The sequence below is a fragment of the Aotus nancymaae genome, unplaced genomic scaffold (genome assembly GCF_030222135.1).
Source record: "Aotus nancymaae isolate 86718 unplaced genomic scaffold, 86718_ANA_hifiasm-v0.15.2.pri h1tg000108l, whole genome shotgun sequence".
Classification (NCBI taxonomy): Eukaryota; Metazoa; Chordata; class Mammalia; order Primates; family Aotidae; genus Aotus; species Aotus nancymaae.
Genome location: NW_026988523.1, coordinates 4,488,957 through 4,502,098, shown reverse-complemented (window position 1 = coordinate 4,502,098; position 13,142 = coordinate 4,488,957). Strand labels below are relative to the sequence as shown.

At 37.2% G+C, this 13,142-nt stretch overlaps 1 protein-coding gene across 12 annotated transcripts in view; it reads right to left on the bottom strand.

Moving 5' to 3' along the window:
* PRRC2C (proline rich coiled-coil 2C) overlaps positions 1 to 13,142 on the bottom strand; it is a 108,750-nt gene that overhangs the window by 40,789 nt on the left and 54,819 nt on the right. For all 12 annotated transcript variants that reach the window (XM_021668113.2, XM_021668121.2, XM_021668117.2 and 9 more), the window contains exons 12-17: positions 11,935 to 12,553; positions 9,625 to 9,794; positions 8,947 to 9,196; positions 7,755 to 7,965; positions 3,616 to 5,874; positions 681 to 889 (exon numbers count right to left, since the gene is read on the bottom strand). In XM_021668113.2, the coding sequence (XP_021523788.2) occupies positions 681 to 889; positions 3,616 to 5,874; positions 7,755 to 7,965; positions 8,947 to 9,196; positions 9,625 to 9,794; positions 11,935 to 12,553 (3,718 nt within the window). The remainder of the gene's footprint in view (positions 1 to 680; positions 890 to 3,615; positions 5,875 to 7,754; positions 7,966 to 8,946; positions 9,197 to 9,624; positions 9,795 to 11,934; positions 12,554 to 13,142) is intronic.

Here is a 13,142-nt window from a genome sequence, read left to right as displayed (position 1 = left end):
GTTTGAGACCAGCCTGGACAACATGGCAAAAACCCATTTCTACCCTCCCTCAAAAAAAAAAAAAATTAGCCAGGCATGGTGGCTCATGCTTCTAGTCCCAGCTACTCGGGAAGCTGAGGTTGGGGAATTGCTTGAGTCCAGGAAGCAGATGTTGCAATGAGCCAAGACTGCCACTGCACACCAGCCTGGGCAACAGAGTAAGACTCTGTCTCAAAACAAAATATTTATCCACAGTGACAATGCCCCTTGTCCTACTATTTATTCTCTATTTGCCTTATCTTAGATACCAATTTTACCAAGGTCATAACTCACTGAATTTAACATTTCTTTTCTATTGTTTTTAATAACACAACATCTATACTGATATAACTAAGAATCTTAATTTGGATTTCTGTGTGTTCTCAAATCTGGCAAAGCAGAGTGTTTACTTTTCTTCCCCTTTATTTTGAAGAACAGTGCAATGCTGTTGGATTATTTTTAACAAAAATTTTATTAAGCATTCAAGGCTACACTAAAAGCTGGAGTTATTTTAAGTTAATAAAGTTAGTGTTTCATAATCAGCCACTATATGTACCTTGAACATCCAACTCTTTCCTTCTTAGAAGACTTCTTTAATTGTGGCATCTACATTTTAAAATGTAACAAATAAATAAATGAAACGAAAGAAACCTAAGACATACTTGCATAATTGTTGAGATCAAACTGTGATAGAGCATCCACTTTCTCTTTGGGTTTTTTAGGACCTGGTTTGGGGTCTTCTCGTTTTTTCCCAGTAGAATCTTTGGAGTTCTTTTGTCCTGTACCATTAGGTACTCCTTCCTGATGGTGTGCAGAGCTGCCATTGACAAGTTCAACCCCAGTTGTGCCTGCAGACTGGTCATCAAATGGCCTACAAAAAAATATCTTGAGATATTACTATTTCCACCTATCCAAACAAAAGAAAAATGCTTACTGGCAGTTTCTAAAGTTCATTCTAAGATGAAACACCTTTGGGACAGAAAACCCTAACTGTAACCGAACAAGCATTAGTGACTTTTGTTGAATACAATCTCACTAAAACCAAGTTTCCCAATAAAGTAGACTAGCTTCCTAGAGTTCTTTCCAGCAATTAAATTCTACAATTCTAATTATACCAGAAGTTCTTAGAGTCTATTTGTCTATCATTTTATAAGTGAGCCAATTAACAGTTTATAGCAGAAAATTTCTGTGATCCAAGCAAGTTCAATGTATTCACAAATGGATGCTCTCCAAAAGTGGCCAGCATATAAAAACAAAAATTTTAAAAAGCATTCCATAATTACAACTATGTACATTTTAAAAAATACTACCAGATTTACACATTGATAAAATTACTTAAAAAAACTTTAATATGGGAATAATTCACTTCACAAACCAAATGTATCTCCTAGAGTTCTTAACAGTTCTTATTTCCTAAAAGAATAATTTTCAGGTTTTTTAAAAAAAATTTCCAAGTGAAAATGATCATGGGAAATGGGTTTACTAATTCATTTCCATCTTAGCCTATCGTATTACTCAAGATAAAAGCTTACTAAGTGCCTGGCCATAACCTCAAACATTTGAAGAATGAGTTCGTTTCTTCTACGTGGTACTCTTATAAAACATTTGATTATAATTAGTCACTGCCATTTCTACAGGTTCAAAGTTATTGCCATCTATCTACATGGCACAAAAATCATATCAAAATTGTCCCTGAGTATTGTTACTTAAAATTCTAATAGTTTGGTTACAGTAAATGAACTATTCTGCTTAGTATTTTGGTTATCCTGATTCTCTTGGAATTTTAAAGGGGTGTTCAAATTCCAAGTTTAAAATTTCCCTTTTAAAAATTATCTGGAATAGCAAAGATACTTTCCCTAAAGCTGTGGCTTGAATGTATCCCTCAAAATTCATGTTTGGGCAGTAGCTCACGCCTGTAATCCCAGCACTTTGAGAGACGAAGGCAGGCAGATTACCTGAGATCAGGAGTTTGAGACCAGCCTGGCTACCATGGCAAAACCCTGTCTCTCCTAAAAACAAAAATTAGCTGGGCATGGTAGCACACACCTGTAATCCCAGCTATTAGAGAGGCTGAGCCAGAAGAATTGCTTGAACCCAGGGGTTGGAGGTTGCAGTGAGCTGAGTTCACGCCACTGCACTCCAGCCTGGGTGACAGAGTGAGACTCCATCTTAAAAAGAAAACAAAAAAGTTTATGTGTTGGAAACTTGGTCCCCAGTGAAGCAGTGGTGAGAGGTGGGGACTTTAGGGAGGTAATTGTGTCTCGAGGGCTCTGTCCTTCTGAATGGATTGATCCATTCATGTATTAACAGGTTAATGAATGCGTTATCAAGGGAGTTGGTTAATTATCATGAATGGGTCTGTTATAAAAGCCAGTTCTGCCACCTCTTGTGAGCCCCCTCACCATGTGATAGGCATGCCGCCTTGGGACTCTGCAGAGTCTCTACCAACAAGAAGGCCCTCATAAGATGTGGTACCTCAACTTTGGATTTTGCAGTCAACAGATTTGCAAGAAACACATTTCTTTTCTTTATAAATTACCTAGTCTCAGGTATTCAGTTGTATCAACAGAAAGGAGACAAATATACCTTACAAGTACAGTAACCTGAAGTGCTAAGTATGTAAAACTAAGGACCTCAGATTAATACCGTGCAGTCCAAATAAATTCTTAAATTCTTATCAGCTCAGGCTGCAAACCTGGCAATTGGTCTAAAAGCAGGGCATACATAATAACGATTACTTACTATCCACAAGGTATTAAGTTCATCACAAGTATCATCTTAGTATCTTCACACATTAAGTGCTGTTATTTTCTCCCCATTTTATTGGTGAGGAAGCAAAAGGGAAGCAACTAGAAAGTACCAGAGCCTAGATTTGAACCTAGGCACTCTAAATCTTAACTGCTACTTTATAATGTTTTCTAATACTAAAGAAATCAATACTAGCTTACTATAACCAACACCTTAATCTTTTTTTTAAAAAAAAAGAAAAAAGGCCACTTTAGAAAAATTCTTTTTTAAAAAAATCCATTGCCATGTTATTGGTGTCCTTGGTAGTAGAACAGGGATTTGTTTTCTGGGCCTCTCTCTAGATGACTGTTGATTACAGATTTGTAACTCAAGACGAAAATACAATTTATCCTTAAGGTTCAATACTAATTCTCAAGAAATCAGTATAGAGTGATAAAGTATATGGTTATAACATTAATTGAAATCTTAGAGGATACCTGCGTAGCACTAGAGGTTTATGAGGAGAAACTGAGAAAGAAGAGAGGGCTACTCATCAGGTAAGATAACTTACCAAATAAGGACACTGTACATATCCGCCCCCCCCGCCCCTGAGATGCACAAATTTTCCCAAAGCTACAAGTTCCAAGGACTCCTCCGGAAAAAGTAACTTAGGAGGCAAAGACTCCTAAGACACCCTAACTTCTCTTCCTTACGTACCCTTGCACTTTGAGAACAGAAAACAAAGCATTTGGGAAGAACAATGTTTTTTGGTCCTCTATGCAGACTGGCTCCTTGCGTAATTCATCAAGAACTCTACTTTCAGCTTCTTTAAAGGTACAAAAGCAACTATGTTTAAAACAAAGTACTCACCCTCTCTTCCCACTTTTTGATGGTGGGCCACTTCTCCTTTCATTTCTAGGACCTGAGAAATTCCTTCCTGATTTGGGTGGACCATTGTTACCACGTCGATTCTGGCGATCTACTGGTCTCTGACTAGAAAAACTTCTTTTTGCAATTTCCCTCTTTGGAGGCAAAACGTTCTCTCCAACCTTTACAACTGTTTGTGCATTCAAGTCAGCATTTTTTTTTTCATCCCTCTCTCGCCTCTCATTGAAATCACTGCTTTCGGAAGCTGTTTCCCATTCTTCATTTGCCTGATCTGAAGAGTTCTGATTAGATAAATCTGGTGTCTTATTCCCCGAAATATCCCCAACAGTATTAACTGGTTCTTGAGCCACATTATTAACTGTGCCATTTGTGGGCATTGCTACTACCTCATTTGATTTTGAAGCAGCCTCCCTCTCTCTTAGCCGTCTAAATCGAGGCGGCTTGTCTTGCCTTGGTGGTCGGGTAGGACGCTGCCTTCGAGGCCTTTCTCTAGCTGGGTCAAATTTTCGCTCAAATTTTGGAGGTCGTTTATCTGCTGCTATAGGAATAAACTGCTCGTGTCTTCTTGGTGGCTCTCCATCTTCTGGTTTAGGAACTTCTGACTGCCTTGGGTTCCACTGATTGTCCCGATAAGGAGGCCTTCGTAAAGTGGAAGGGCGTGATGGACGGCCTCCAGGATCCCTTCCACCACGCCTGAATGTTCCCCCTCTGCCTCTCCTTGTAGGCTCTCCTTTAGGAAGAAAGCCTGGTTTAGATTTATCATCATCCCTTACATAAGGCTTTTCTAGCAGTCTATTATCTATTCGAACATGATTATCAGGCTTGAAAGAAGATTGAGGCTTTATAGGTTTTTTGTTCTCAGGTCGTTCCTCTCTTTTGGGAAGTTTGCCTTTACTTAAACTGTCCTTGTCACTTGCACTTTCATGAATTTCACTGTCTGTGTCGGTCTCTGAACCCCGCTGTCGTCTTCTTTTGGGGACAACTTCAAAATCAGAGCTCTCACTTCGTGTTTCACTTTCTTCTCGCTGTCTGAGAGGCCCTGAGGGTACATGCTCTGCTCTTGGCTTATTGTCTCTGTATTGAGGATAATCTCGAGTGTGTCCTCTACCACCCCTGCCACGCCCTCCATAAGAGCCTCTATAGCTTCGACCTCTGGAGTAATATTCACCTCGGCCTCGACCTCTGTATCCTTGATCTGGAAACCAATCTCTATCTCTAGCTTCTTTCCAATAGGTCCTGGGAGGCAAAGTTGATTCTTTTTTAACTGCTGGTCTTGAGTCTGGTCGAGGCCTCTCTATTACAAGGTCTTTGCTGATAACTTTCTCAGGTTGTTTTTCTTCTTTGACTATTGGTGCTGCCACAGTCTGCTGGTTTACAGTCTTAACTGCAGGCTCTACCTGAACACTATTCACAGGTTCCAGAGACTTCTCAGTATTCTGAGATGGTTTTTGAGCCAAAGTTGCAGTTTCAGGTGAAGGAACTTTCTCTGCTTCTGGTTGAATTGGTGGTGGAACAGACTGTGCCTGAATCGGTGCTGGAGGCTGAGGTGGTGGTGCAGGAGGAAGAAGATCCTTCTTTTCCATCTTTTCAGGCTTTACAACTACTTTTTCAGTGACCTTTTCGGCCTTTTCTCCTTCTTTTTCCTTCCTCTGCTCTCGTTCCTCTTTCATATCTCTAAGTACAGGTTTTTTAATGGGACCCGATCTTCTCACAGGTCTGTCATTACCTTCTTCCCTTCTGTTGGAGCTTGGTCGTGGCCCCCAACGAGTTTCTGATTTAGATTTATATACTTTTTCAGGTTTTGGTCCTTCGGAAGATCGTAAAAAGCCTTCCTTTTTTGGTTTCTCCTCTGGCCTTTCTGTTGGTTCTTTTGAATCAATGCATCTGCTGGTTACTTTAGGAATGCTTGCAGATGGTTCATTTCTCTGCTCGTCTGGTTTTTGCGTATGATTAGATCCATGGGAAACACTTCTTTTCCGGGAAGGCTGACTTTCTATAGCTGAAATCCGTTCCTCATGAGGAGTGGATAAGGTCTTTTGATCGGGTACTTCAAAACAACCAGATTGATTACTTGTGTCAGTATGGTGAGGTCTAACATCTTCCACAGATCTGCTTAAAAACTTTTGCACTTCTGCCTCACTTGATTCTCTGACAAAGTCTGCCTTTGGATGAACCTCCAATTGATTATGTTCTACAGAATAAGCAGCAGTAATCTGTTCCTGATCCAATGCAGCTTCAGGCCTATGATAACAAGAATTCAAAGGTATAACCAACAAAGCAATCTTTCCCACATGTAAGTATACAACAAAATAATCCCTCTAAATATAAAACAGAAAACAATGACTCTTAATCATAATGAGACTCTCTCTGTACATAAAAAGTTTAGAGGAATTACTCACAATAGCCAAGAGGTAACAGCCTAAATATCCAACATCTGAATGGATAAAGAAAATGTGGTATACACACACAACAGATATCATTCAGGGGTAAAAATAAAGGAAATACTGCCAAATGCTACAACATGGATAAACCCTGAGGACATTATGCTTAAGTGAAGTCAGTCAGTCAGGACAAATACCTTACATGAGCAATGTAAAGTAATCAACCTCATCAAAGCAGAAACCATAATGGTGGCTACCAGGGGCTGGAGTAGGGGGAAATAGGGTATTGTTATTTCATTGGTATAAAGTTTCAGTCACGCAAGATAAAAAGTTGTGGAGATCTGCTGTATAACATTGTGCTTACAGTTAACTACATGGTACTGTATAATTAAATTTTTGTTAGGAGGGTAGATCTAATGTTCTAAGTGGTTTTTGCCACTATTAAAAATAAATGGACTTGGAGCAGTGGCTCATGCCTGTAATCCTTGCACTTTGGGAAGCTGAGGCAGGAGGATCACTTGAGCCCAGGAGTTTGAGACCAGCCAGGACAACAGGACAAAACTGTCTCTACAAAAAATACAAAAATTGCTGGGTACTCCAGCCTGAGTAACAGAGCAAGTTCCTATTTCAAAAAAAAAAAAAACCTGCCAATTTCAACATCTAATGCCTATAGTCCCAGCTACTCAGGAAGCTGAGGTGGGAAGATCACTTGAGCCTGGGAGGTCAAGGCTGCAGTGAGCTGTGATTGAACCAATGCACTCCAGCCTGGCTGACAGAGTGAGACCTTTCTCGAAAAATAAAAATACAAAATGGAAATAAATAAATGAAGTTTATTCCTTAAGGAAAAACAAAGTTAAGACCATGCTAATGTGAATTTCTAATAATTTCCACCTAGAATAAAAGAGTACACTAGAGTAAGCCTATGTGTCCCAATTAATTACAAATACTTATAAAACATTACCAAAAAAAATACTCCATAAAAAAACAGGAAGTTCTAACTGTATGACTATAAATTATTACCACCAATTGTCTGCCACTTCAAAGTTAACTTTGTATTATTCTATTTCTCCTTATTTTGGTCTTAAAAATGTTACCTAAAATACTGTTTAAAAAAAGTCTCACTGATGGAAAAATTACATCTACACTTTAGTTACTATATAAGTGTTGTAGATATACTTAAATTTCTTCATACCTACTCTATAATAAAGACTTGCCAAGTGGCTGCACATGGTGGCTCATGCCTGTAATCCCAGCACTTTGGGAGGTCAGGGCAGGCAGACTGCTTGAGCCCAGGAGTTCAAGACCAGCCTGTGCAATATGGCAAAACCCCATCTCTACAAAAAATATACAGATTAGCAGGGTGTGGTGGTGCACGCGTGTAGTCTCAAACTACTCGAGAAGCTGAGGTGAGCGAATCACTTGAGTCTAGGCTGCAGTGAGCCAAGATTGTATCACTGCACTCCAGCCTGAATAACACAGCCAAGTTCCTATCTCAAGAAAACCCCGCCAATTTCAACATCTAATACTAAATTACAGCATACGATTCAGTATAGAATCATGTTACAAAATGCCCTAATGAATACAGAGAATATATCCAAAGAGTAAGTCTAACATGCTAAATTAAATAGAAGGAAACAGATTTATGGTTCCGTCCTAAATTGGAATGATCTTCAGAAACACCACAGTTTTCCTATTACCAAAATATTCTGTATAGTCTAATAAATTGAAATGATTTATTACCTTATATCATCAGGCTCTTCTGTTGCTTTGGGAGTAGTTGCTTGTTGAGGCTCGGCATGAGGATAGGGATCTGACCCCCACAACATACGAGGCTCAGAAAGGGAAACTGCATGATCTCTTGCAGATCGAGCTATATGCTCAAATGACTCAGAATTGTTTGGTGACCCTTCCATCTGGTCTCTTCTCATTAATGGTTTAGGAGGAATCATTCCTGCAACACAAGTTAAGAAAAAAATTAAATGAGGATTTTGAAAAATGGAAGAAACAAAACATGATAGACATAGAATACAGATTATTAATTGTTACATGGAATTCTCCACATTAAAAGTATTTTTTTCCTAGAGTAAAAGATTGTTGGAAATTATGTAAGGGTTCTGTGAATGACATTTTATCACTGCTGTTAAATAGAGATTGCATTTAAGAACTGAGGAAGCAAAATAAGCAAAATCACAACAGCAGCCTGTTTTACTTCAAAAGAAAGAAATATGTGTATAAAAATCAGCTACCAAGTATTATGACTCTGGACATCAATACAAACATTATAAATTATACCGTGATAACTTTCAGAGAAAATTCGTTTCTGGATTCCATTAACCTACCTTAGTTGGTCAATATTCTACAAAATATGGCACTTAAATTTCCAAATACCAGTATAAATTAAAAAATCAAAACATGATTTGTGATCAGCTTATCATCCCTAAATTTTTCTCTGTAACATTCTGGTAACAGATTATCTAGATTTATTCTGATGGATTCCATAAAAGACTGCTAATTCACTTGTTTTTTTTCCCCTAACCTATAAAGAAATTTAAGTGTTAGGCTGGTAAATGATAGACGAAGAACTTCAAAAGGAATATATATAACATATGGACAAAAGCAAAATGCTGAAAACACTTTAAAGAACAAAAACAATGTAGCCAATAACAGATACTGCTAATAAGACAGAAAATTATTTCCATCTGAAAAGTTTTAAATAATACTTACAAAACAGAAACTAATACTTTGTTCTTGCCTCATAGGTGATATGAGTGTCAGACATTTAATTACTCAATGCTGAAAGTTATATAATTTTCCGATTAAAAATCTAGAGGTTTAAGTTTTTCCTAGATTACAACTCTCAAAGGAACTGAAACTAAAAGAAGGGAAAAAACAATTTTGATCCTGTAAAACTATAAATGCAAATTCAACTGACCAGGATGAATGGGTGGAATATCCATAGCAGGTCTTCCTGAAATCATTCGAGGATCCATGTAGGACTGCATCATGAGCCACCTTGGATCAAAACCCATAGAAGCCAAATGCTGAGGGTGAGGCTGCATGGGCTGATAAAGAGGTCTGTGTGGCGGAGGAGGGACAGCACCACTGGATGGCTGTGAAGGAACAGTCTGTGGAAGTACACCTTGTTGTTGCTGCTGCTGCCACTGCTGCTGTTTCATCTGCTCCTGAAAAAGTAAGATCCGGTATCTTGAGATTTTAGTTCCACATGATAAATTAATATAATCACTCATATCACAAAATAATGGCCTGTTTTGAATCCCTGAAGGAAAAGTAAGAGTTCAAAAGATATTTAACCGTTAGAGTTGGCAAAAGACTGAAAGATGAACTACAACATTTTATCTTTTACTCAAGCACTGTATAATCTAGTGTTTTCTAAAACTGGAAGACGGTGAGTATAAATGCGGCAGAAGATAAAAAGGAATGACACAGAAGGTCAAGGTTAAACCCACGTTAACTTTTATTTACAAAGAAAAAGAATTTCAAGGGAACTTTGTGTGCTTTATGCGTTATAAGTTTTATGTCTAACTTCCCAGACTATTGCATAATAAACCATTTCAATCACATATACATGATACAATATTTTTATCATTACCTGCTGCCGCTGGAATCGTGGTGGTAAAGACTTCTGAAACTGTTTGAAATAGCCAGATAATACAGCCGGACGAGGTTGAGACCCTGATTCTGGTTCTGTTTCATGCACCACTGGTGTGGCTTCCTTTTCACTGCGATTGCTGTCTTGTCTAGTGAAAATAGGTTCCTCCTCTGCCCAAAGAAAAGGTGAAGGTAACAGTATTCATCTATGACACTTATCGAACACAAGATATTTACACTAGAATGAAATAGACTGGGGTATAATAAAAGTTAATGAGGAAGAAAATATCTGACATCCCAAAACATTATTTTCTACTTTAACATTGGTAATTGTCAATGAGGTAACATTAGATTATCAAAACCTTAGGTTTCCTAAAAGCTGCATTCTTAGAGATGGACAGCAGAGATCCAAATGCTTCACCATATAAAAATCTATGTTTGATATATATTTTTTAATAATGAAACATTTCCAACTCTACCAATTTTCCATTTATTTCAATAAACATCAATGTAATTGTTAGTATTTACTGGTTGTTCATTAAAATCTACGTGAAAATACAAATGGCCTATAAATACTTATAAAAGAGAGCATCTTGGCTTATTTTATTTATTGGATAAAGGGACTATTATCTGTAAGGAAAACTAATGAGTTTAAGCCTGAAGACAACAGAGTGATCACCAGTTATCTTCAAACATAATTAATTCTAGAATATGTCATTTGTCACAATTACAAAGCCATGCTTGTTACAAATTCTTTTCTCAAATGACTAGTAATATATATAAAATGGAAATTTACCTCCCAATATAAAAGCATGCTGTTAAGAATCACAATTAACATTTTTATTGCTTGTATTACATTCAATATTAAGAGTGTTGTAAAACGAGTGAGCAGGTCATGGTGGTGCAAGACTGTAATAACAGCTACTCAGGAGGCTGAGGTGGGAGGATCACTATAGCCTAGGCGTTTGAGACTAGCCTGGGCAACACAGCAAAAAAAAAAAAAAAAAAAAAGAACGCTGAAAAGGGAAAATAATATATTGAAGGAAAAAGAGCCACATAGGCACTGACTTTAAAGTCACGTGTGTCTTGAGAACGTCTTAGCATTAAAACAAACAAAAAAAATTGCACATGTCTAGTATCAGAATTGAGAGAAAAAAATTTATGGGTACATCTCACTGATAAGCCAAGCTAAAATTTAAATTGCCATGAGAGAGAAGATATAAAATGTGAATGAAAATAAAGGTACAAATAAAATGTATTAAACTATGATAATGTTTTCCTTTCTCTTATAAACACTTTATTTCACTATTTAGGTGTTATGAGCAATATTCCTAAGTACTTATGTAATGTAAGTCCACTATCAATAGCAAAGTCTCTCTAGATTGGTTAACATAAAAAAAAAATCTGAAATCTTACAGTCTTAACAAATGATCCGTGCAGGTCTTATTTCATTAAAACAAAAAAAGATAAGATACTCATACTCTTATAGTATATTAACAGCCAAGTTTGAAGGTAACCCTGAATATAAATAAAAACTTGATTTAAAAAAACATATTCTTATTATTTTAAGCAGGAGTGTCTTGTAGAAAAGAGCATGAGATGTCAAGTGCGAAAAGTTATAGTATTTCCACATCAGAAAATAAACTGAAATAAAACTGCATTTCTATTTTAACTCAAGTCATTCATTCAATCTAAACTTCAGTTTTGCCAAGGCTTTATACTATATTTGAATGCCATTAATTAGTCTATAAGCCAACTTGGAGAAGAACAAAAAAGTTGATTAAATCTAGAAAGGTAACTTTTTAAAAAAAGTATAATTACTCCAGGAAACTACAGTCTAATGGCATATCAACTACACCATGGAAGCTTGCATGTTTAAACCGGTAGAACAGCAAACCTGAAATTATGAACTAAGTACAGTCATTTAATTATGATAATCCAACATTCTCATTAAGCTCCATGCCAGTTCAGTTTCAGAGGCAGTAATATATGTTAACAAATGAGATTGTGCTTAAATGTCTTGGAGTCAGAAAAAAGCAGGGGGAGAATCAGTATATGTGACTATGAAGACAATGCAATTCTGTAGATAAATCAGAAATAAAGCTCATCTAATAACTGAGAAACACTAGAGGGATGTCTGTTCATATATAAAATTAGAAAACATGGCTCTAGCCCATATTTTGTACTGGAAATGGTATCATAAAACAATTGCTTTTATTTTAATTACATATATTTTAAATATACAAACCCCAAACTGTAACCAACATAGAGCTCTTTGTAAAGTTTATAAGAATGAACAAGACTATCATACCTTTATTACAGCTGTTTTCACTTTCTGGTTTTTCCACTGTGGGCTCTAAATTAGGTTCTCTGGGTTCGATTTTCTCCTCTAATTTCTCCCTTTCCTTCTCCAGCTCACATTCCTTTTCCTGTTCTTTTATCTTTTGTAGTTCTTTTTCCTTTTCTTTCTGCCGTTCTAGTTCTCGGTCTTTTTCTTGCTTCCTTTCCTTCTCCATTTCTCTTTGTTTTTCCTGCTCCTTCTCCAGCTCTTTCTCCTTTTCCTGCTGCCTCTCCCTTTCTTTTTCCCTCTCCTTCTCTCGCTCCTGTTCTTGTTCTTTTTCAAGTTCTTTTTCACGCTCCCTTTCTTTTTCTCTCTCCCTTTCCCTAATTTCCTCTGGAGATGGTTGTTTTTCCAGGATGCCAAGCTTCTCATCCAACCGTTTCAGTTTCTCTGCACAAGCCGCCTTCCTTTGTTCTTCCATTCTTCGCTCTTCCTCTTCACGCCGTTTACGAGCACGTTCTACTGCCGCAGAAATTTCCGACTGTTGTCTTCGTCTTTGCTTCCATATTTCATCTTCATCAGCTACTTGCTGCTTGGAGGGAAAGGGGCCTGGTCTTCCAGGTACTGTCTGTCTATCTGGAGGTGGATGCTGAAACATTAAAGTAACAGATGAGTGTGACAACTGTATTTCTGACTAACAGTGCGTATCAGGCATGAAGAAGAAGAAAAAACCCCACAAAAGTATCAGAAATTTCTCTAACAAACATAACATATTAAAATGAAAACACATAGATGGGAAATATATCTAGATAATTCACCAAACTAAGACCAGAATAATTAATCCAGCTGTCCAATGCTTACTGAGTATGTACCTATTTATTGTGCCAGACGTTGTTGCTCATTCATTATTTGTTGAATAAAATTAGAAGCACAACAGTAAATCTCAAAATCTAAATTTAGAGACAAAGGAAATATAGCGTGAATGCTTTAGAAGCAGCTGCCAGAGCTGGAATGCCTAAGAGAGAGAAACGAAGATATCAAATATCAAAAATAAGGGCATGTGAGCCCTGAGAAAATTAAGGTACAGCTACAGGTGAAAAGTACACAGCCAAAGAAGCAAAATGAAGAAGACAGAGCCGTAATGATACACCAAAGGAGAAGAAATCCCTACAACTTGGTCTGGGTGAAGAAATTTCTATCTTTAAACTGAAAGATTCAGAAAAGCATATCTAGAACCC